This window comes from Pristis pectinata, chromosome 1 (genome assembly GCF_009764475.1).
Source record: "Pristis pectinata isolate sPriPec2 chromosome 1, sPriPec2.1.pri, whole genome shotgun sequence".
NCBI classification, from domain to species: Eukaryota; Metazoa; Chordata; class Chondrichthyes; order Rhinopristiformes; family Pristidae; genus Pristis; species Pristis pectinata.
The window spans coordinates 73,862,090-73,886,734 of NC_067405.1; the positions used below are offsets into that span (position 1 = coordinate 73,862,090).

The 24,645-nt window shown below is 43.2% G+C and overlaps 1 protein-coding gene across 3 annotated transcripts; it reads left to right on the forward strand.

The window, feature by feature from the left end:
- The first annotated feature begins 451 nt into the window (after positions 1-451).
- Positions 452-24,196, forward strand: zdbf2 (zinc finger, DBF-type containing 2). Of its 3 annotated transcripts, none has more exons than XM_052020472.1 (6): positions 452-1,792; positions 5,989-6,070; positions 17,377-17,422; positions 17,840-17,942; positions 20,410-20,537; positions 21,512-24,196. In XM_052020472.1, the coding sequence occupies exons 3-6, from the start codon at positions 17,406-17,408 to the stop codon at positions 24,051-24,053; spliced, it is 2,790 nt and encodes a 929-aa protein (XP_051876432.1). In that variant the 5' UTR covers positions 452-1,792; positions 5,989-6,070; positions 17,377-17,405; the 3' UTR covers positions 24,054-24,196. The 3 variants fall into 3 exon arrangements, with proteins under 3 accessions (XP_051876432.1, XP_051876414.1, XP_051876424.1); XM_052020454.1 differs by having other exon boundaries at positions 453-1,792; positions 17,837-17,942; XM_052020464.1 differs by lacking the exon at positions 452-1,792 and adding an exon at positions 1,872-2,553 and having other exon boundaries at positions 17,837-17,942.
- Positions 24,197-24,645: the final 449 nt, after the last annotated feature.

Here is a 24,645-nt window from a genome sequence, read left to right on the forward strand (position 1 = left end):
AAAATTGTGCATAATTTATGTTTTTCTTGTGAATGCTGCATACATGATGCTATGTGCCTGTGAAGCTGCTGCAAGTAACTTTTACATTGCACCTGTGCGTACGTGTACTTGTGCAGATGACAATAAACTCGACTTTGACTATGCATGATGAAAATGTTAAGTTCATTGAACTTGATTAAATATGTTGGCTAAATTGGTCCAGTAAACCCGGGAAGCGTCAAAGATTGATACTGAAATAGTGATTTAGTTTATCAAAATCCTCTCCCCTGAGTTTATGGATCATTACCATGAGCTTCATTAAACCTTTGGTTTATAACAAATTGGGGGCACTGTAATCCTTTCTTATAGGTCAATCAATCATAAGTCATGGCAGCAGTCAGCTCTTGAATTTATATTTGTAGCAAATGTCTTCCTTTGTATACAACCACATTTTGGTGCACCACCGGCATAAGAGTCTGATCTGTATAAATCAATAATCCTGTCTTTTTAAATCTTCTGTGTCAAATTTTGAATACAATACAAAGGACGGAAAATAATAAAGCGTTTTAAAATGAGTGTCTGTTGAATTAAAATCGCCGTTTTTGCTACATGCTCAATACAAGTTGGTTTGGTTGTGAAGGACTTTGCTTCACCGATTTGCCAAGCTGCTCCTCAGTCTTGTGCCATGTCAGCAATTCCGTTAGTTGGCTGTTCTTGTCAGACTGCGACCAGAAAGTTAATCAGCACATTTCCTCTGTCTTGCTGTTAATGCCATTAATGCCATTAATGCGGGCAATCGACGAGTTCCATCAGTACCATAAAATGTTCCATTTGCTGTTTGATATAAGGGAGTGTAGTCGAAGTGCTTTGGCTGGTATTCTTCAATGACCATCAACTATCCTTTAATTTTGAGAATGACTTTTCTTTTAAAAAAATGAGCCAAATCCCCAGGTTTAAACTGGGTCGGCTATTCGCCCTCCGAAGTTTGCTAAGCAGAGCGAGACTTCAACACAGCCAATAATATAAACCCAAACTCTAGGTAGATTAGATCATTCGTATTGTTGTGATATCCCAATCTAATTTATTCTTTTCAAGGGATGAGTATCTATATTTTTTTAAAGAAACGCTCTATTCTTTCACAATTATCGAACACCAAACGTCATGCCTCTGACAGTTACAGTGTGCTGTACCGAAGACGTTGATCAAAAATAACAGTAGTCGAGGCCACCTTAATATCGTGCAGCGGTGATCCTGGAAGAGTCGGAGGGAAGCAGATGAGATATTGGAGAAGGGGTGTGTATTTCCACCCTGGCCTCGTCTTTCTCCCCCCACTGTTTGGACTTCTAATGGGCCGGGATTAAGGCACCAGTTTTTCCCGCAGCTTGCATGCCGTGATATAGAGTTTGAATATTCCCAGCGGGAACCGCCGAGCCAGGTGAAACTTTTATTTCCCCACGGAGCCTCCGAGACTGTTCAGCTCCAAGGGCCAGGATACTCTCCATAGTTGCGTACTGGTCTGGGTCCTTGCAGCATTCGCTGCCTTGTATTAAACCTTCCCCCCCCCCATCGGTGTGCTCGCTCTTTCTTTTTGTTTTGCATAGCTTTGTTTTATCTGAAGTGTTCAATTTCCTTCGCCTGAGACGGAAGAAAATGCTGCTCGGCGATCCCTTTAATGGTGGGAGCGGCCACGCTTTTGGCGTCGGCAGCCAGTAAATGAATCGCTACCCCTTTAAAGTGGCCAGGAAGTAGTGAGGGAAGAAGCTGAACTCTGACCGTCAGGGTGGAAGCACATTCAGCGCGCTTGAAATGCACGGTAAGGGGAGGGGGAGGTAGAGAGAGGGGGGTCAGTTTAAACCTGGGGGGGCAGTGTGTGTGGGAATCGATTGCGAGACTTGACTGAAGGAGAGTAGGATTTTTTAGCGCGGTTACTGATACTTTCCAATGTTGCTTTAATGTTACAAACTTGTATGGTGTCAGTTTTCTCCCGCGGGAGGGCACTTATCAAGAATTTGTTATTTTTTTGGGTGAGGGGTTTACGTGAGTACTATTTAAGGAAACAAATGCACCCGTACGCTCAGCTAAATAATCCACTCATCCTATCATAGACTGAATTTAGTTTGAAAGTCTTCACCTGCACACTAGAAACTTAATTTTCATTCCCCACCCCACCGCACTCTACGTAATTCCAAATCCGTTTATAAAATATACAACTGTCAATGCTGGGCTGGGTTTGATGGTGGAAGAGCGTTACTGGCGGTGAGCAAGTTACATCACGTACTACTTATACACGTGTGTATTTTCTAAAGGCCATCAAAACAAACCAAGTTCTGAACAAAGTCAAAATAAAGCAGGTGCCTCTGCTGAAGTGCAACATTTGTCAAAAATGCACATGGAACAATCGCCGATAATCTTCCTGCTTCCTGTCTTCACAGCCTGTAACTGAATACATTTTATAAGATTACTTTAGTAAACTCGAAGCAAATAATTCTGTCCTTTCAAACTGGAGCTTCACACTTTCAGATGTGCTGATAGGTTGGGATTGCCCGATGTTCCACACGAGTGTAGCTGAAGATGGTAGGCCCATTTCGAATGACTGTCTTTTGAAATTATTCCATTTATCTTCTTTGGAGATGAGTGCTTTATGGATAGAAGCTAATTGTCTGGATACTTTATGATATTAGAATCCTCAAGCTGCAGTGACAAGATATCATTCCACATGCAACCTTACAAAGTTAGCTGGGATCCAGCTCTGAGTTTTGCACTGTCATGGCTGTAAATTAGAATTGCTCCCAAATTGGTTGTCAAATGTGAATGTTTTAATCGCTTGATTCGAACACCATGCAGGAAAATGCAGCAGTCTGCTGATGATTGTTCTGTTAGAAATGTCACTTGGTTTATCATCTTGAAAATGCTGTTATTAGTAACTTAAAACTTGTGTTCAAGCACAGCTGGCTGAGCAACAGCAGATTATAATGATTTGGTATATATTTTTATCATATTGTCACGTAGCCCCTGCACTAATCACCATCTTAGGTCCACACTAGCCAACTTATAAAAGCAGTGAATTGCATTTGTTCCACATGTAACCTGACACTGAAGTACACATTGTTAACATAAATTTTTAAGTGCATTACTTAATGCTGCACAGTTTTCGAGGGTTGGGAAATACTCATTTACATGGTACCTCTTGTGAGCTTCAAATGTCACAGAGTGCTTTGGTAACCAATTTGTGCAGCAGATCCCACAAGTGCCAAGCAATAATAAATGGGTTATCTGTTTCTAAGTGGTGGTATTGGAATACGTTGTCCAAGACTGAGAACCTTCTAAATAGTTTAGAAGAGGCCTGTTGGGCCACAGACCTGTTGGGACCATTGGCTTTGTAAATAACAACAGTGAATGCCGGAAATTCCTGGTCTGGGCAGCCTCTGTGAGGAGAGAATTAATGAATATTGACTCAATTTTTCTTGCTCCATGGAGGATGCTTAACCAAGTATTTCTAGCATTTTCTGTTTTTTTTTGTTTCAGATTTTCAACATCTGCAGTGTTTTTTTTGCTTTCCAATGTCTTTCAGGTTCTATGCAATGTATTACAGATGTGAGAAACATTAAAGTTGGGGAATACTAGGCCTTCCATTGTGACTGTAATCTGTAATTATTAAAAGCTTTCAGTGGATATATGGAAACTTTTAATGTTTTGATGCATAACTTGCTCAACTATTGTGCCTTGGGTGTTGATAATACATACTGTGTCTACAGAACATGGCTGACCACAAATGTTTATGCCAGTTTAATGCTGCTGCTTTGGCGATGTACAAGTTTGCATTTCAACTTGTTGGACTGACTTTGTTGTTCAATAAAAGAATGCCTGCTGTTTGATCACAACAGAATTCAAGAGGAGCTTATTTTACTGATGTTCAGGTTGTGCCCGTGGTTTCAGTTTTCTTCGCACTCGTAGCGTACTCTTGAACAACTTTATAGATCACTGGTCAGACCCAGAATTGCATCATTTCCTGAGTTCCAGAATTTAAGAAGCACGTAAGAGGGTGCAGCAGAGATTCACTGGGAATGGGACTGAAGTCATGGGCTTTAGTTTTGTAGGAAAAACTGGGACTCTATCCCTTTTTGTTCGAGAATCATTGCAACAGTGAAGGGGGCCATTCAACACATGGAATCCTTGTGGAGCAAAATGAGCCTACTTCCTTAATCTTTTCCCCATAGCTCTGCAATTATTTTCCCTCGATACAACCTATCCCAAGTTCTGATTTACTTAGTTCACTAACAGGCAGTGAATTGCACGTCACTACTCTATAGCTCCCCTGTATCTATTGCCCTCGACTTCAGCGGTTTAATGGGAACATTGAAAATTATCCTGCTTCAGAGTCTAAGGCAGAGAGACTTGATTGATAATCCAAAAAGCAATAATGAAAGATTTATTGTGTATGTTGGAGGTGCCTTGGGTAAAATATCATTTTAAATCTATTATTTTAATTATATTCAGTTAGAAATCACTTCCACTGGCAATGAGGTCGGTAAAATGGGCAGCACAGATTTAAGGTAATTGGCAAGAAGACTTTATTGTAGTGTACAATACTGATGTAGTCTGTAGCACCCAAAAGGGGTGGTAAAAGCAGATTAAATTGTAGCTTAAAATTTTTTTTTAGAACTTTTAAAAGGAAAAAATATTCGAGGGCTCAAAGGTGAAAAAAACGCGGAAGTATAACTAATTGAATAACTCTGTAATGATACTGAATACCCTCTATATGCACCATATGATTCCTTGATGATACATGGTGCCTCATTAGAATGTTTATGTTGTGAACGTTCCCTTTGTCTATTATGTGATGTGGGTTTAGAATATTTTCTTCATCAACTGTTTGTGTGTAGGTTGGAAATACCAATACTCAAATTTCAAAATTGGGTATTGTGGTTTGGAACGTGGGGTAAGTGAGAAAATTGATCCTGCTCAATGTAATCTCAGCCTTGCCGTATAAACATGACCAAAAGCGGTTGTCACTCCAGCTCTCAAAGGGTAGGATATTCTGTCTACTCACTGCCATCTTTGCCCCATCACCTCCCAATCCTTTCAAATGATCTTTGCTCAGTATTCTTGTGTGATCCCAGTCCAGCAGCAGCTCAAACGTAAAATGACCTTGGTATGTTCGGATCACTCAGTGACTTTGCCTTTTCCTATCTCTGTAACCTGAGGCCCCACAACCCCACACAATCTCCACTTCTGGTATCATGTGTATCCTGATGTTCTTCACTACGCTACTGGTGGCCATGACTTCAGATACCTAGGCACCCCCCCCCCCCCCAGATCTGGAATCCCCTCTGAAAACCCTTCTGTCTCTCCACTTCTCTCTCCTCCTTCATGACATTCTATAAAATTAACTCCTTTGTTCATCTGGTGTAATTTAAAAAAAAATAATTGTTGACACATGCATGAAATATATTTGGATGTTTACAGCTATACGAATGTAAGTTGTCAGGTTTTAAGCAATGTTCTCCCTTGCGTAACAATTGGTCAGGATAATTCATAACTTTGTTGCTTGTAGCACTCTTACCGAGATTCCTCTAGGCTTAAAATACCCAGGTTCAGTTCTTGGCCTGTGTCAAGGTGGTTGAATGGACCTGTGTAAAGTTTGCAATTAATACAGACTAGACTAGGTTTTTAAGCTATGCTGCTGCCTTCAAATCAATGACTGTTGAGAGAATGATTATTAATGTATTTCCTTCCATAGCTCAGTATTTGTACGATACCAACTTGCAGAAGAATTTAATGCTATGGGTTTTATTTCGGGTCTGGCTAACTTGAAAATGATCTCATCTAAGTGGGCACTGAAACAAATTTCAATATCCTTAGCCAGCTAAATGAAATTAGTCCAGTTGCATTCCTGAATGATCTCCCTACTGTTTGGCTTTCGTGAGTGTTGCTGTTGAAGACAAAAGCTAGTTCTGCTCAGATGGGTTGTTTTTACAGTTGAATAACCTTCTGATATTTATTGTCCAGGCCAATACTTGAAGAATGTCTCCCAGGGATGAGGCAGCAACAGAGTCAAATCCATGACTCATTTGCACTTTGGATAGAAGAGGTAAGGTGAATAAAATGAAGATGGCATTCTGAGGATGCATTGGGACAAGAGCAATGGGAGAATTGAGTAATTTAATCATTTAACTATTCCTACATATATGGGCAGAATCGTCTATTCCACATTGGTCACACTTTGCATTTCTAATATTTGTCTGAAAGTTTCCAACCTTCCTTAGAATATGAAAACAAACCTAATTATGCTCTGTGAACACTTGATGCATCCCATCTGCTGTTGTCTACGCAATGGTGCACTTTGCTTGTTTGTTCTGTTTCAGGTAGGTTTGTAGCAATCGTATCTCCTGAGCCAGAAGATCAATGATCTGAGTCCTGCTTTGGAGATTAAGGTAGAGAGTCTTGATTGATAATCCAAAAGCAATGGTGAAAGACTGTGTGGTTGGAGGTTTCTTGGGTAATATGTTCAAATTGGCTGCTATATTCACAAAAGGAAGCACTGACTTGGCTGTAAAGATAAGTCTGAAAGGCACTTCAAGTCCGCTTGTATTAAAGCAGAGGGCCGTGTCCACTGAAGCAGTATTTTTTTTGAACTACACAGCTAAGTAAGTTGTTTTGCAATAATGGAGAGCAGCCCTTAAGTGAGCTCCACTAGGGAGGTAATTAGCTACCTTTTGTCAACACCCAATGGTGTCAGCAGCTTGTGCGACAATAGTGTAGTATGATCCCTGGCTTTTGAAAGCTTGCCATCCATGCAATGTGTTTTTTTTATCCCATCCCACCCCCTGCACACCCCCCCCCCTTAGAATTGTGTGTTCAGGGTATAACGTATTGGGCATTCAATAGTAAGAAAGCACTGTTTTTCTTTTGAAGTTTATTTAATAAAAACACTTAACTCCCTTGAGATTGCATCTTTGCTGATGCAATGTTTTCTGTCATTCAGTATGTAGGAATGCACCTTAATTATCATTAATGGTGTACACAGAAGGGCAATGTGTATCCTGATCCTCTCTGCCACTGTATCATCAGAGCTAGCACAATTGGAAGTAAAATCCAGGTAAGGACATTCACAGTGAACAGCAGGGCCCTCGGGAGTGTTGTAGAACAGAGGGACCTAGGAGTCGAAGTATATAGTCCACTGAAATGTAGAGTCACAGGTAGGACGGTGGTGAAGAAGACTATTGGCATGCTGACTTTCATAAGTCAGGGTATTGAGAGTATAAAAGCTGGAAGGTCATGGTACGGTTGTACCGCCGCTGGTGAGGCCGCACTTAGAGTATTGTGTTCAGTTTTGTGTCTCCCTGCTATAGGAAAGATGTTATTAAACTGGAAAGAGTGCAGAAAAGATTTACAAGGATGCTGCCAGGACTTGAAGGACTGAGTTATAGGGAGAGGTTGGACAGGCTAGGACTTTATTCCTTGGAGCGTAGGAGACTGAGAGGTGGTCTAATAGAGGTGTGTAAAATCATGAGTGGCAAAATCATGAGTGGCATAGATAGGCTGAATGCACTCAGTCTTTTCCCAGAATTGGGTATCAAACTGGAGGGCATAGGTTTTAAGATGAAAGGTGAAAGATTTAAGAGGAACTTGAGGGGCAACTTTTTTTTACACAAAGGGTGGTATCTGTGTGGAATGAGCTGCCAGAGGAAGTGGTTGAGGCAGGTACAATAACAACTTTTAAAAGACAATTGGACAGGTGCATGCTTTGGAAAGGTTTAGAAGCTGGCAAATGGGATTGGCTTGGATGGGGCATCTTAGTTGGCATAGACCAGTTGGGCCGAAGGGCCTGTTTCCACTCTGCATGACTCTAATCACATGTGCTGTGCCCAGGGTGGTCCCTGCTTATGGTTACTATGCATATGAAAAGTAATTGCGGGATCGTCACCTTGGCCATTAACCCTTTGGGTAATCAGAGGTGAGATCGGCCAAATATTGGTTTTAGTAACATTTAAAAGGCTTGCAGATTGATTTGTGCATCCTGTAAGTCAGTAGTGTAACTCAGTTTGGAATGACCAAAACTTCTCTTGATGCAATACCAATTATATCCAGTTGAGAAGTTATAACCAGTTTTCACCCTGCTTCAGACTCTGTCCTGATGCAGGGTTTTGACCCTAAACATCGACAAATCCTTTCCTCCCACAGATGCTGCTTGACCCACTGAATTTCTCCAGTAGTTTGTTTGTTGTTTCAGACTCCAGCATCTGCAGTCTCTTGTGCCTCCATTAGTTATATCCGGTTGAGAAGATCAGACAGCACCTTTTGGCGGGTGAAACATAGTTAATGTTTCGGCCTCCTTTCTTCCATCCAAATACTTTTTAAACATACAGCTGGTGTCCTTCTGTGCTGTCTTAAGGACTACCTTAATAGAAAGGCTGGTTTTATCTCCCAACTGCAGATAAAAGTTTGCTTTCTGATGACTTTCCTAGCTCCCACACTGTTCCATGGTTACACAGACTCCCAAGGTCATGCAACTTTTTTTATCTTTAACTTCTTAACTGTCTGCTCAGTGATACTCTTGAAGTGTGGCCAACCAATACACTCTCTTTTGCAGTCAATTTATAAGTTCTTTGATCAACATTGTCTTTTCTATCATGTGATCAACCCAGTGTGATTTTTTTTGTGTGTGACAAATGAATGTATAAGCTGTTCACAAATGGAGAAAAGTGAGTTTGAGTCTGTCACCTACATTGTTAATAATGCATGTGAACACATCTATGAAACTTTGACCTTTAAACTTTATCCTAACAAAGAAAATTGATTGCATTTATATGGTGTCACTTTCATCTTGTGATCTCAAAAGCCTTCATGGGATACAAAGTTACTTGGGACATCTGAAGTCTAGTTTAGGAAAAATATTCAGCGAAATACATTATTGGGAGAGAAGAACTATAAAATATTTTTTTCATTATCAGCTTATTGAAGGTCATAGTCATACAGTAAGGAAACAGGGCCTTTGGCTCCCCAAATAAATGCTGACTATCATGTTTACACACAACCTTTTTTTATTCTCCCCATGTTCTAGTTTCATTTAATTTAGTACTTGGAATATACCTGGTTTGAAGGACAATGGCTATAAATTTATACAGGTAATAGTATTAATAGTGTCCTTTGCAATCTCTGGATGTCCCTGGGTTATAGTGTAATTAAAAAAACATCAACTTCCATCTTTTTCTTGTTCTGAGTGATAAATTAACTGGTGGGGTTACAAAAAGAGTGTAAGCCATGGAGGTTTCTTCTGGTTTTCTTCCACATTCCAAAGTTGTGTTCTGGCCATGTGAGATAGAATAAATCACAGGCCTACAAAGAAAAGCAGAATGGGACTGATGGGATTACTCTGCTGGGGAAACAGCATGGATCTGATGGAGTGAGTAGCCACCTTTGTGGTTTGATAAGTAAATAAATTGCAGAGGCCCAGTTGCTTTCACTTCTCCCCTCTGGATACTGGTTATTGTTCTGTCTCTGAGATTTTAATTTATGCTTGAGAAAGAACATGCCTTTGGAAATTGAATTTTCCTCCAATACCAGCAAGAACTAGCAAGTTTTCACGCAAGCTCTAGAAACTGTTTTACTGAATTCAGTGAGACTGATGAGATCCTGTTCCTTGAGTTTACTTTGGGCTTTGCTGAAATAATGCAAGAGGCCAAAGTCAGAAGGGTCAGAGTTGGATGGAGAATTAAAGTGATGGGGTACTGGAAGCTTAGCATCACCCTTGTAGACTGAACAGAGGTACTACACAAAGCAGTCAACCAATCCGTATTTGCCTCCTCTTGTTTGGAGGAGGCAACTTGGTGAGCACAATATGGAGGTAACATGGCTGCTTCTCACTTCTCCAGGAAGGAGTGTTTTGGTTCCTGGATGGTGGGAAGGGAAGAGGCAAAAGGGCAGGTAGTTGTATCTCCTGGTGGTGGGGGTGGGGGGTGATTGCTGAAAGGAAGGGGAAGATGTTTCTAGTGCAGGTGTCCTGTTGAAGGTGGCCAAAATTATGGCAGTCTCTACTCCATCACAGGCATTCCCTTTGTCTTCCACTCCTCCCCTTTCCTTACGACTTAAGACTCTCACTTATTTCTTAACTTTTCCTATTTCTGTTGAAAGGTCTTTGTCCCGAAACAATATTTAACTCTGCTTCCCTCTCCACAGAGGCTTTCTGACCTGCTGTGTATCTCCAAGATTTTGTTCTTTTATTTCAGATTTTCATCCTCTGCAGTGTTTTTGTTTTGTTTAAGTTATTGAACTAGTATCCAGAGGCCCAGACTACTGATCAGAAGTTAGAGGTTCAGATGCCACTAAGACAGCTGGTAAAATATTAAATTCAAATAGTTCAATAAAACTGGAACAAAAAGCTAGTACCGGTGACTGCAACCACTGGATTGCTGGGGGGAAGAAAACATTCATGAATGCATTAAAGGAAGAAAATGTACTTCTAGATCCACAGCAGTGGAGCTGCTCTCTGAAAAGACCCAGCAAGGATTCGGTTTACAGGGCAATTGGTGATGGACAACACACAATCCTTGGAGGGGGAAGTGGATCCCTGGAATTCTCTATCCTGCCAGCTTTGGAGGCTAGGTCACTGGAAGTATTTCCTTAAAAAAAAAATTAGGTAACTTTGGAACAACCGAAGGAAATTGAGGGCTTTGGGGAGCTGGTACAGAAGAGGTGACGAGGCCTGGGGTAGATCAGCCATGATTGTATAGAATGGTGGGGCAAACATGAAGGGCCAAGTGGCCCAGTACTATTTTGTTTTTTTATATACCCACATCCTAGGAATGAAAATAACAAAAACATTCTAACTGTTCAAGGTAAACTTTATCCTGAACTCTTTACTGGATTTCTTGGTGACTGCTGATAGTTTTGTGGTTGCTTTGACAGAGTCTAGCTCTTTATTCTACGTTCAGTAACTTGATCACTGTGCCACCAGCTCCCAATTTTCTATTTGCAACAAGCAAAAATGTCTCCTCTCTTTCAATGTTATAGAAATGAAGCGGGAACTCTGTGGCAGCCAGGTTAACAATAACTGGACCATACTTGTGCAGCACGGAATGTATCAAGTGGCACAGGCCAAGGGAAACTCCGCACAATGTGGAGACATGGGTATTCACTCAGTCAGACCAATGTCAGGAATGGGGGGTAGAGGAGGATGGTTTTGATTAATGATACTGGGGTGTGAGCAATGGTCCTGACTCCATTCAAACCTGATGTGAAACATTTTAAACAGAATAACATATTGTTTTATGAGAATGCCTAACGAGGGATTCTCTTTAATACAATAAAAGAAACAATAGGCATTTCTACAGATGTGTTCATAACACTAAGATGTCACAAAGCACTCTACAGACAATGAAGTACTTCTGAAATGTATTCACTGCAAAGTGGTAAAACAATGGAGCTAGTTTAGGCACAGTAATATAAAATTAACCAGATCATCGATATCAGTGTGATTAGTTAAATGATAAATATTGGCCAGAGCACAACTTCCCTCTCCCTGCCCTGCACCCCATCCCTGCACTATAGTCTCAGCCTAGATTTGTGATCGAGTCTCTGGAATGGAGCTTGAACCCATGACCACCTGTCTCAAACAAGAATACTGACTAAACTGGAGATGACCAGTTACACCACCTCTACCATGTACATCTGTTTTTCCCACTGTAGTTTGGTGATAACATGCACAGTTTGATGCAGATTAAGCCATGTAAGATCCCAAATCTATAATGATTTATTTAAGCACAGCCTCTGACTAAAGGGGGTGTCCAGATAAGTCAGGATTCAGATAGTCCAATGATTTAAAAAAAAGTCACATAGGGGCATTAGGATCTGGTGAGCTATTTTAGAAAAATAAACCTGCAAAAATTCAACAAGGGAACAAATTTTGCAATTTATTTAGAAGGGTTCATAAAAGGCCAATGTTTGCTTTTGAAGTAACTTGGGATACCAAGCAGCAAGGTTCAACCCATAGCAGGTACTCTAAATATCATCTTGTAGTTTGATGTTAGGGGAAAAAATGTCTCCCAAAAACTTCCGCCACTTTTTCAACAGGTTCCATGGGATTTCCTCCAACACCTGCAAGGCTTCAGTACATGGAATCGATAAAACTCACTAAATATGAGTCCGTTCAGCTCATCACATCCATGATAGCAAAAAATTGAACCATTCTGATTCCTCCCACTTCTCACCTCTTACTCTGTACCTTTACAGCTCTTTAAGAACCTTTTTAAATGTGATGAAAGCTCTTGCCTTCACCACCCTTTCTAGCAATTAATTCCAAACCCTCACTATTAAACGGGTGAAAGATTATTCCTTGACTCCTCTCCAATTGTACCAATCTATAGATTAAATCATCATATATATCAATGTACCATAGTTGACAATGGAAACTGTCCCTTCTTTAACACTTCAATTAAATCTCTTCTTTGCTCCAACAAAGATAACCCAGTCTGACTGGTGTCTCCACCTCTGACAACATCCTTGTGAATCTCAGGTATCCTCTGATGCTATTGCATCCTTCCTGTAGAATGATCAAGTCTGTACACAGTACTCTGAAAGTGGTCTAAGTAGTGTTTATACACTTGTAGCGATACTTCTGTTTTTGTACTCTATGCCTTGGTTGATTAAAGCCAAGTATCCACTACATCTAAACCACCTCATCTACCTGCCTTGGGAGAGTTTTAAAATAAAAGCAGGAAGTATTCAGTAGATCAGGCCACATCAGTGAGAAGAGAACAGTACAACACAGGAACAGGCCTTCGGTCCACGATGTCTGTGCCGACCATGATGCTAATTAAACCATGTATTGTTATCATATACCGCCATTGAATCTGCTTGCACCACCTCCCCTGGCAATGCACTCCAGGCACCTACCACTCTCTGAGTAAGCTTTTCATTGCATCTGTGCATACATGTACATATGACGATAAACTGCGCTGTTTATTTCTTTGAAAGAAAACGTGCCCTGCACATCTCCTTTAAAAAATTTTTCCCCCTCTAAGCCCTCCAGCACCCAACACTTCCACCCTAAGAAAAAGACTATCCACCCCACTTCTGTCTCTCGTAACCCCACAAACCTCCACCAGCCCTCCCCTCAGCCCCTGACACTCCAGAGAAAACAACCCAAGTCTGTCCGACCTCTCCTGGAAAGATGGCCACCCCAACAGTGGTTGGTCAGTGGGTCTGGATTATATGAACATTGGTTCTACTACCTCAGTCTAAGCAGTGGAATGGACATTTGCAAATTCCAATGTTTCAGGTCGACAGGGCTGATGACGGGTCTTCAACCTGCAACATTAGCTCGGTTCCTCTTCCCACAGATGCAGCCTGACCTGCTGAATATTTCCAGCATTTTCTGTTTTTATGTTTCCAGCATCTGCAGTTGTTTTTTTTTTCTTTGGATTTTTCACAGCCTTCCAAGAGTTATACCACACACTTGGCTCTGTCCCTATACGTTTCCTGGTATTCAGTCATTAATGCTGTATTCCCATGTATTTTCTCCTCATTTTCCTATACCCTTGCAGCTTATTCACTCTCGCACATGCTCGTTAACTGCCCTTTGGTTCTGTTTGCCACCCACCTAAACCAGGAGTAATTTGGTGGCTAATTAACATACTAATTACTCTCTCCCCCCAAATTCATTAATTTGCACTTCTCTGAACTAAATTCCATTAGCCACTTTTATACCCATTTGCCCAGCCCATTGACACCTTTCTACAACAGTAGAACCACAATACCAGGTTTGGTATTATTAGCAAAGTTCTTAATTGTGCTCTTTACAGGTCATTAATACACATCTCAAAAAGATTTTTTCAGCTCCTGAGTTGGGGTGAGGAACCATGTTAGATGCTTATTGACATATTAGAGCTAAGTTGCCCTCTTGTTCTGGACTCCCATTGTTAGGAAATAAGATTTGGAAACTATCAGATCCTTTAATCATTAACCTCTGCAATTCGATCACTCAAGATTCCATGTTGAAAAGAACACCCTAGTTTAATGTCATTTCTGGCACACCATGCCTCTTAAAAATGGCTAACTGACTCTTCATCCTTAATGGTCCAAAGCATAAAGGATCCTCAGTGCACTCTCTTCTGATGTGGAGACAAGCATGCCATCACTGCAAGAAATTAACCCTGTAGGCTCAAGCCTATAAAGCTTGTTGAATTATGGGGTGCTGCATGCTGGTTCCTAGAAATGATAAATTGATCTTGGGAGGACTGCAGTCATTGTTGACCAGAATTGATACCAAGACCAAAAAACATTGAATTGTAAAGGGTTGTATGTAGATTTCTATTCTTTTGGGTACAGAAGATTAGGAAGTGATTGAATTGAGTGGTTATGACAATTAAAGGATTTGTTTGTTCTCCTGTATTAGCTGCATTTCCTCTGGCGCTGGGAGGCTTGAACAAGGGGCAGGACATGATTTGACCTATGTTGTTCAGGAGTGATGGCAGGAAGGAATCCTCACACAAAAAGTAGTGAGAACGTATTTACTCTCTAGAATGTTTTTATTCCATTTTCCTCTTGAGGTTGTCAGGTCCCCAAAGATCCCTTCTGTCTAGGCCATGCCATCTTTCTGCAGCTACCATCGGGCAGGAGGTACAGAAGCCTGAAGTCCCACACCACCAGGTTCAAGAACAGCTACTTCCTTCAACCATTCAGTTTTTGAACCAACTTGCACAACCCTAATCACTACCTCAGTAAAGCAGCACTATGACCACTTTGCACCACAATGGACTTTTTTTGTTCTAATTGTGTTCATTCTTGTAAAAACTGTATGTTTTTCTTGTGAATGTTGTGTATCTGATGCTCTGTGCCTGTGATGCTGCTGCAAGTAAGTTTTTCATTGCCCTTGTGCATATGATAATAAACTTGACATTTGAGATTCAGAAAAAGATGAAGATGGTCGTACTTCTAAATGGCAAGCAATGGGGAAATTGGCCAGGTTAGGTGGTTTAATATGCAAAGAGTTAAGTGCTTTATAAAGTTATGAAACAAATTCACTTATGTGGAGAAGCAAGTTGTGTTTGTTGTTTTGCATCAAACAAAGGCATTACACATTCTGAATTAAACTAATCTGTACTTGGATTGAACTGCATGTTGGCTAAAATGAAATATTGTCACTGAGTGATTTATGTCTCTGTACAAAGGTGTGTTTTCATTGGTTTGCTTTCCAAGGCATTGAAGGTACATCTACGAAAGACCAAATTATTCATTTTATTTATCAAGGGAAGCCTGATTTGCTTCTGTCATACAGCCACATTTAGTCAGTAGCAATCTTGTCTCTGAGACAGATGTGTCTGAGAAATCCTGCTCCAGAGGCTTGTAACATGTGGCCTAGCCTAAGACATCAGTGGTGTACCAAGAGTGTCACACTGTGTGAGTTGGTCTCTTTGGTGAGATGCTAAAGAGCCCTCTTGGGTATGCATAAGAGTTCCCATTGGAACTGGTAGAAGAACAGCAAGTATTTTCCCCTTCTCCATATCCTCCTCTCAGTTTCTAATCATCATCATCTTAAAAATACAGACCATCATTGATACATTGCTGGCTGTGGGCATTTGTTGTGTGCAGATTGCTCAAGCCTCTCGTCTGTAACAACATAGACCAAGCTTCAAAGGAGCTCCATTGGCTAAAGTGCTCCTGTGTTTCAAACTTGTTGATTTTCAAACATACATACAAATTTAGAGAAGGCACAAGCAACTTGGCTCTTTGAGCCTGCTCCACCATTTAATACGATCATGCTCCGACTGGAATTTCAATTCCTCGTTCTTGTCTACCCAAAAATTTAAATACCTCTGCCTTAAAATATTAAAAGATCCTCCTTGCATTGCTGTTTGAGGAAGAGAGTTCCAAAAACTCTCAACACTCAGAGAAAAATTTGCCTCACCTCTCATGAGTAAAGTGAGCCCTTACTTTTAAACAATAGCCCCCAGTTCTAGATTCCCCCACAAGAGGGAATATGTTCACATATCCACCCTGTCGAGACTACTCAGGATCTTGTGTTTCAATTAAGTCACCTCTCTCTCTTCTAATCTCGACTGGATACAAGCCTAGCCTATCTAACCTTTCCTCAGAAGATAACCCACCCATTCCCGCTATTAGTCTAATAAATATTCTCCAAACTGCTTCCAGTCTGTTAATATCTTTCTTTAAGTAAGGAGATTTGTCCTGTACACATCTTCAGATGTGGACTTGCCAATACCCTTTTGCATTAAACAACATTCTGATAACTTTCCTAATTTCTTGCCATACTCGTGAATTGTGTACTAGAACAGCCAGATCCCTCTGTTTCTCAAAACTCTGTAATCTCTCAACATTTGGATAATTTCACATTTTCCCATGTACTCCATTTGACAGATCTCTGCCTGTCCATTTAACCCCTTGCAGTCTCTTTCTGTCTGCTTCACAACTTACGTTCCAACCTATTTTTGTGTCATCAGCAAATTTAACAACCATACTTTTGGTGGCCTCATCCATGTCACTTGTATAAAGCTGAGGTCTTAGCACCATCAGTTACTTTTGCCAGTTTAAAAAGAACATTTACACCTACGGTTTCCTGCCAGTAATCAGTCTCCTATCCACACCAAACTGTTACCTCCTACATTGTGAGGTTTTCCACAACAGCCTTTAATGTGGCCCCTTATTGGGTGCCTTCTGGAAATCTAAGTGTGGAGCATTACTGGTTCCCCATTATCAGTAGCACGTTGGTTCTTCAAAGAGCGCTAATTAATTAGTCATCCCTAGTAAAATGACTTCCCTTTCGTAAAACAGTGTTGACTTTTCTGGATACCCTACTATCATATATTTAATAACAACTCCTAATATTTTCCCTATGGCAGATGTTAAGCTAACTGGCCTGTAGCTTTCTGCCTCCCTCCCCTTTTTGGATAAAATGGTTACATTTGCTACTTTCCAATCTACTGGAAAATTCACAGGAATTTTGGAAAATTAAAACCAATGCATCAAGTATCTCACCGGCCACTTTTGAGACCCAAGTTGAATTCCTCAGGACCCAGGGATTTATCAGTCTGCAACTCCAATGATTTGGTCTCTGCTGATTGCAAATTTTCTGGGTGTCTTCCTCCCTTCCAATTCCCATTTTATACCCATTTCTGGGATGTTACATATCCACTAGAATGAAAAGAGATACAAAAAACTTGTTTAATTCATCGACCCAGCTGAACATAATGCAGCTCTGCTGTGAAAGGCAATTTAACAACGTAATTTTTTTTTGCTATTGAATAATGTGTAGTGCAGGTACGTTTGTAAATGCTTCAATTAGTTGCAAGGAACATGAGAGAATTTCTAGAACAGTGTCTAAATTTATATTGTTGGCAGTAGTAGAATTAAATAATCAATTCTTCTTTTGATTTATAGATGTACAGAGGAGTGAGTCCTTCGCAGAGATGACTGACGATGCCAGGTAATTTGGACAAATGTTTGGTTAAAAGGGTTTGGGAGGTAAGGCATATTGGCTATATGCAACACACAATTAGAATGCCATTACCAAATCCAACAGCTGGTTGCCTGGGAGAATTAGAAACTCCATTAAGGACATAAAGTGTTAACCATCTTGAGGCTATCAAGGTTTGAAATGGAGTGCTCTGATTATGCAAACATCAAAGAACAAGTAGATCCTGAAAGGAAATAAGTGACATTAAGGAAAAAGGGCTGTAAAAGGGCAGAAGTAAAGGAATAGAAAATGGTGGACATGATGAGGGATATAAGGTCTTGAGATTTGCCAATGTGATGGTTGTACATAAAATACTGCCTGGCTTTTGGTGCAAGTTTTAATATCTGTCCAATTCCATTAGTGTTCTGTTTTTTACATCCACAGCAGCAGTGGGGCACATGCAGAGCAGCTTGTTCCAGAGACTCTCCCCATGCAGAGCAAACGAGGCTACTGCGGCTGCTGTCAGGAGCTGTACACCTGCCTTGAACAGGTGAGGATGGCTTATGAACTCAGCAACTACTGCTATCCAAGACTAAATCTTACTATTGATGTTATTTATGTGAAATATTTATCTAGTGCGACAATACTTGTTCATTATTATCTTGGCTTAGTGTTAGCATGCTCACTTAGAAGTTTGTAGATTCAAACTGTTTAGAGGCTTTAGTCCCTAATCTAGACTGTTTCTAACCCATTTTGAGGGAGCACTACATGGCTGAAGGTCCTGTTTGTTACCTCGGTTCTCCCAGTATCAGACAATATTTATGCCAAAATGGTACTATTAAGACAGGTTTCAATGGTCATTTATCAAGTGGAACTCTGCAACTTGGCCGCCACACATTCAACTTCATGACAATATCTACTCTTGAAGAATAGGGTTAAGGATAGGGATGTCCTGAGGTTGTAAAAGAGCAGCTAGTTTGTTAAAGATGCTTGAGTATGACGTGCAAGTCCAAGTGCTCTTATTCCAGTCATTCCGGCTTAGAGAGCACAAAGTCTTCCTGATGTTCTGTATGGCAGTTTGCTCATTCCCAAGAGGCACTTGTACCTTGCCTCGGTTTTTGCTTTCCCTGTGGGAGGCCAATGGATGATGTTGGTGGGCCAACCTGGAGAGTTGATACCTGGCAAGAACTTTTCAGGACTCACTAGATGATGGTCAAGGCAGTAAACCCTGGCTATTAGTATTATTATTATTCTCTCTTCTTTCAGTGGGCCTACAGCTCTATATAGTACCACCATCCCAAAGAGATGCTTTGCCTGAGATTAACAGGTTGAGAAACTGATGACTCAGCATTTTTAATGATAACGAGTTAAAGCCTCCCAGATATATGGACTGGAGTACAGTCAAAGATGAGAGAACTGGGGATCATTCTTCTTGGAGAATATTGAAGAGAGGGGTTTAATAGGTGTTCAAAACTATGATAGATTTTGGTAGAGGTTAATCTGTTTGGAACTGGAGGACACTAATTTAGGGTAATTATCAAAAGAAAGCTGGGTTGATGTAAGAGAATTTGTTTTAAACTATGTTATGATCCAGAATATTTGGCTCAAAGGGGCAGTGGAAGCAGATTTAATGGTAACTTTTTCAAAAGAGAATATAATGCATACTTGAAAAGGGGGAAGGAGAATGGTAGCACCTTCAGGAAGACAATGCAGTCACAGTGGATTAAATTGTCTCCTGTACTGTGACATTTCCAGAGAGGTGCACCTTCAGATTTATTTTTCAGAGGAGATGTTAAGTTGAGGTGCTGCCTGTCCTGGGTGGACATAAGGTTACTTGGACTAGAGTGTTCAGATTGTGCAAGCGATCAAAGACCAAAGGGAGCCTCGGGAAGGTAAGAGATATTGTGAAGTTCTGTTGTAGCGATTCAGATGGCTGAGAGTTCAAGTCCCGCTCCAGAGGTGTGTGCAGATGTCTTGGCTAACACTCCACTGTAGTGCTGAGGGACTGCTGCGTGGTCTGAGGTGCCATTGTTCAGATGAGTTTTTACACCTCCCCCTCCCCCTCCCCCGTGACTATAAAGGGTTGAGTTGGAAGAACTGGGTATTTTCAATACTTAGCCTTCACCTGCAAAACGGTCACCTGTTTTTGGAAAGGTGCTGTGAGCAAATTGGCTGCTGTGTTTTCTGACTAAAATTCAAGAGTGTTCCATTGGCTGTAAAACATATCCTGAGAATACTAAAGGCATGATACTATTTATGCATGTTATTCTTGCCCTGCTCCTATTCCTTGCCTGAAATGGGGAAAAGTTCCATTCTCGGAACTACCATCACTCGCACCTTGTCTGGCACAAAAGACAGCACTGATGAGTGGTGGAGAAGTTGTTAAAGTAGAGCATGTTGTTGAACATTATGAGCCTGATATTAAGCCTGGAGTCAGTCTTGGATTCATTTACCTTCTTCTCAGTCTCAGGTCATAGACTAATGTTGGATCTGTGCGACATGGGGAGAGAGTGTTGTACTGACGTGAAGGAAGATCTAACCTGGGCAATGTACCTGGCAGGCAGCAAATGTCTGGGTACACAGCTGCGCCCCTACCAGGTGGAATGTTAATACAGGAGATGTATGGAATCTCTCTTGCTGGATGGCTGTGTGAGTTTCCATTATTGTTCCTCAATACAGAGCAGCAAGATTCCAAGATAAATTGATAACCTCCTCCCTCACCCAAATGCTATTAGCTGCAGTATCTCTTGGCAAAATCACAGCATTATGTGTCTCTCAGAGAGCCAGTGAAAGGGAGCAGGATCAGGCTCTGCTATCGCTAAAGTCGGGGAAACAGTCCAGGAAGCTCTGTCCAGCTCGTTTTGCAAAAGTGCTTGATCCACCACCCTACCTGGAGCAGACCACCTTCAGAGGAGGAAGGAGGAGTGGCGATTAGGTAGGAGTGGGGAAGTAGGTTAACAGTGAGACGATCCAGTGTGGGGTGACTTCCACTGACTGCACTTTTGTTTTTGGTTCAGCACCTGCAGACCACTCGGCACAGGCAGTTTGCCGGCGAATCCCGGAGTCAGGTGGTGGCAAAAAGCCTCATGGAGCGCTTCCTACAGGATGTGATACAGTACCACCCCTCCCGATACAAGGACAACAGGTGAAGGAAGGCACTCTTCAACCTAGTGACTTGTTATCTCATGACTCTTTGCCAGTTAATGTCTGGCTGCTACCTCGGCCAGTGTGAATTGGTTTATCACTGTGGATGCATGTTAATTACTTCATCTTTGTAACAACAAAGTAGAACTGCAATGTAATCTTAAGGTTCCAATTTTAAAATGACAACTGAGATATTATATCTCCATGATGCCTCTGTAACAGCCCAGGGATATTTTCATGGGTAATGGAATTTTAATAGGAAGCTACAGTGAGACTATCTCTTGTCAAGACTTCCAAGAGTAGCGGAGTATTCCAACAATATCAAAAAATACAAATTAAAAACAAAATTCTTCAGTTCTCACCCCAGTCCCCAATTGTTGATTTGATAATCGTTGGATGTAAAGCACTTTCAACCCTGAGGTTATTAACGATCCTATATAAAATTACGTCCTACTTTTAGAATTCATCCAATGTCAGGTTCCAACATGCAGGTAACAATGCTGGAGGAACTCAGCAGGTCGGGCAGCATCCATGGAGAGAAATGGACAGTCAACGTTCCTCCAGTATTTTGTTTGTTGCTCAGATTCCAACATCTGCAATCTCCTGTGTCTCCAAACTGCAAGTAGTTGATCTCTAAAGCGCCTGGGGTAACGAATGCCAGCAGGTTTCCCCAGAGGTTTAGTGGTGTGGAAGGGAGGGCAAGAAAGAGAAAAGGAAGAAACCAGTGCCACAGGTTTCTTGAGGGAATACAAGTGTCTGGTACCTGTTCCTGAAGGGGAAGGAATTTAAGAGGCAGGATTCTGGCTGAAGTGGGATGCTCAGTTAAAGTACATTTCACTGTTGGACTGTGCATCGGGATTGCGATACCAACTTGCTGTACCAATCTTTTTCCCTGCTAGCACCAGATGGTCCTAATTCCAATCACAGAACTCTTTAATTTTCCCAATGTGCTAACATTTGTTTTGTTTTCCTCAGGCCAGCGTACATGGACCTACCGTCAATCAGTGCCCCGCTTGTTCCCAGAAAGGAGCTTGCAGACATACATTCCTACCAAGATGACAAGGAGACCATTGGGACCAGAGAGGAGTTGCCCAGCACGGATAACGAATCCGTTCGATCGGGTCATGTGTTGGGTGGAAAGAATGTCACTGGTTGCAATCAAGCCAGAGATGGCAATCCATCTTCAGTGCCTGTTGGGGATCCAATAAGTAGAAAAGACACCATAATTAAAGAGCCAGCATCTGAAGAGCAGGTTGAAGTCAGCTCCCCTTCCTATAAAGGGTTATGTAGGACTGCATTTTTAAGTGCGAGCGAGGGCATCCTATCTTGCAGTAAAGTGGACAGGCAAGGAAATCGCATTGCTTTGGGCGTATATAAACCAACATCAAGGAGAGGAATAAGGAACTACAGTAAGCCCAAAGCCATCAGCTCTCATGCAAGTGAGGATCATGAACATTGGAATCCTGCATCTCAAGTGAACTTACCTGATGTCTCCTCAGGGCCAGCTTTTAAGTTTTCCAAATTGCACCACATTAACTCTCAGGGCACGATAGCAGGATCTCCTCTTCCTCAACTCAGGGACCATGGGGGGCCCAGTGGGCCAAGCCAACCGGAGGAATGCAAGCTCTACAGCAGCAACACTGCTGCTTGCCAGGGTAGGCTGAAAGAAACCAAAGCAGCCGACCGCATGGAGGATCCGGTCTCGGAGACCATTGAGACAGTCATTCAGAAATACTGTAGCAGGCAGGCATCGCAACCTCGGGACAGTGACAGTGAGAACTCGGCCTGTCGTCAGCTTCAACATCAAAGGAAAATGGTGGAGAGGGGTCTGCAGGCTATGAAATTGCCTCCCAAGAAGGATCATTGTACACCATCAAACAGTTGCGAAGTGGCTTCCAACAGGCAGGTGCTACAAGAGACGGCGACTTGCTTCAAGAAAATGCTGTCTTTAACCCTCTCCTGTGAGACTAAATCTGGAGGGCAGCGCCAGGGCGTGGGGGAAGATGTGGCGAGTTCTGGAGGCAGTATCTGCTCCCTGGGCAGTCAGCTAGGGCAGTTGAAGTCCAGCAGCAGCTCGGAATGGAATGCCTCCGTAAAAGTGGAGAAGTGCTGTTCGAGGGTGCCAGTGAAGGACCTGGAGTTGATTACGGATGCTCGAATCTCTCTTGAAGACCACGGCTATAAGACTCAGTTGAGCTCGGTTCTGCGCTCCCAAGCAGAAGAATGTGACAAAATGGAAGTAGAAAATGCCGGCCCTGCAGAGAACAGTGTGAAAGCTGAGTATGTTGAAGAGAAAACGTGTCCCCTGGAGACGGAGCAAAGGCTTCATTCGCTACCATACGTGCCGCCATCTTTTGCTGGAAAGACTTGGTCAGAGATCATGGCAGAGGATGACCTGAAAGTGGAGGCACTTGTGAAGGAGTTCAAGGAGGGACGATATTTATGTTACTTTGACAGTGAGTCTTTGGCCAACCATGGAAGGAAACAGAAGAAGCAGCATCGGGCTGGGGTGAAGGATGCATCGAAAGGCACGTCCAAGGTGTCGGCTGACGGTAACCCCAATGCCCCTGCCCCCGAAGCATTGCCACACTTGCAAGAGGGCAAGGAGGAGGCTGAGCTGCCCCCAGCTCTGTGCCGGTCATCAATGGGCAAGAAGCCAGCCTTGAGGCACTGTCGCCTGGCATCCAGGTGCCAGGTTGTCAAGGTCAGTCACGGTACCCAGACCAGCGAGCTCAGCTACCCGGTGGTCAAAAAGAAATCCAGAAAGATGGACCAGGAGCCCGAGAATGTGTGGAGCGGGCTGGAGCAGGCGGAGAGGCTGGATATGAAGACCAGGCTGTGCTCCCTGAGGTTGCCCAGGTCCTACAGCAGGATCATGAGCCCAGTGCAGCCCCGGACTGTCATCTACGTCCTGTCCTCGCCCGACTTTGACTCCACGGTGCAGCCTGCCTCCTTGGAAGGGAAGAGGAGCTCCAGGACTTTGCAGGACGGCGCCAGCCCGACCAAGTACAAGTACAAGAAGTCCCCGGTCAAATACTACGACCCGGCCACCAACAGGATCCTCAAGACGCCGCCCAGCAGCCTGGGCTCGTCCCACCACGTACGCCAACTCTTCAGGAGCCTCAGCCCCGACATCAACATGGGGTTGCCCACCGACGAGCACCGGGCCGGCGCCAAGTTCCAGCCGAAGGCGGGCGGCGGGGGCTGCGGCCTGCTGCAGGCCGGCGGCAACGCGGCCTCGGGCTCCTGGCCGCCGGCCGCCGCGCTCAAGTCCCGGGACTGGGGCTTGGGCGAACCCCCCGGCAGCGGACTGCCCGTCCAAAAGCACGGGCTCCCGCTCGGACGGGGCCCCCCCGCCCCTGCCCCGGCGCCAGGCCGAGCAGAAGAGCCTGGTCCTGTCGCCGCTCAGGAGGGACGGGCCCGACTCGCCCTTCGGCAGGCTCAACGTGTACGCGGGCCCGAGGAGCCGCCGGGCCCCCGAGAAGGAGAACCCGGGTGCGGCCCCCGCCAGGGATGAGCCGCCGCTCTACAACCTGAGGGGGGCTTCGTCCCAGTCCGACCTCGGGGTCCCGGCAGCCGCGGCGGTCTCCCCCTGGGGACCCGGCGTCTCCGCTCCGGCCTCCGCCGGCCCGCCGACAAGGACGGCTCCTCGGGGGTGAAGGTGCTGCGGAGAGAAGCCAGGAGCGGGGAGGCGGCCGCCCGGGAAAAGGCGGCCTACCGGCGAAGCCGGCGACAAGGTCCCCGCAAGAGGAAGTGAGTCCCCGGCCCGGCCAACACGGTCTTTCCTTTGTCTTTCTTTTGTATGAAGTACTTCAGGGAATTTTCAGTTAAAGCAGAAGTTGCAGCTGTATTTTTATAAAGAGCCCGAGTGGTTTTTTTGTTGTTGTTCTTTTAAGGTGTCCGAGTCAAAATAGACTAAGAAAGAAATAGCGCCTAAAGTTGCACACAAGTTGTCTTTCTTACTTGCACCATCTTCAGCAAAACTCCGATGATCTGGGCACCACAGTGATGATCAGGTACCCCTGATGACTGGGCACCTGACTCGCCCACTGGTCCAGAATGTGGGCCGGGCGGGCCATAGTGTAAGCAGTGTGTGCGGCTGGGGCCAT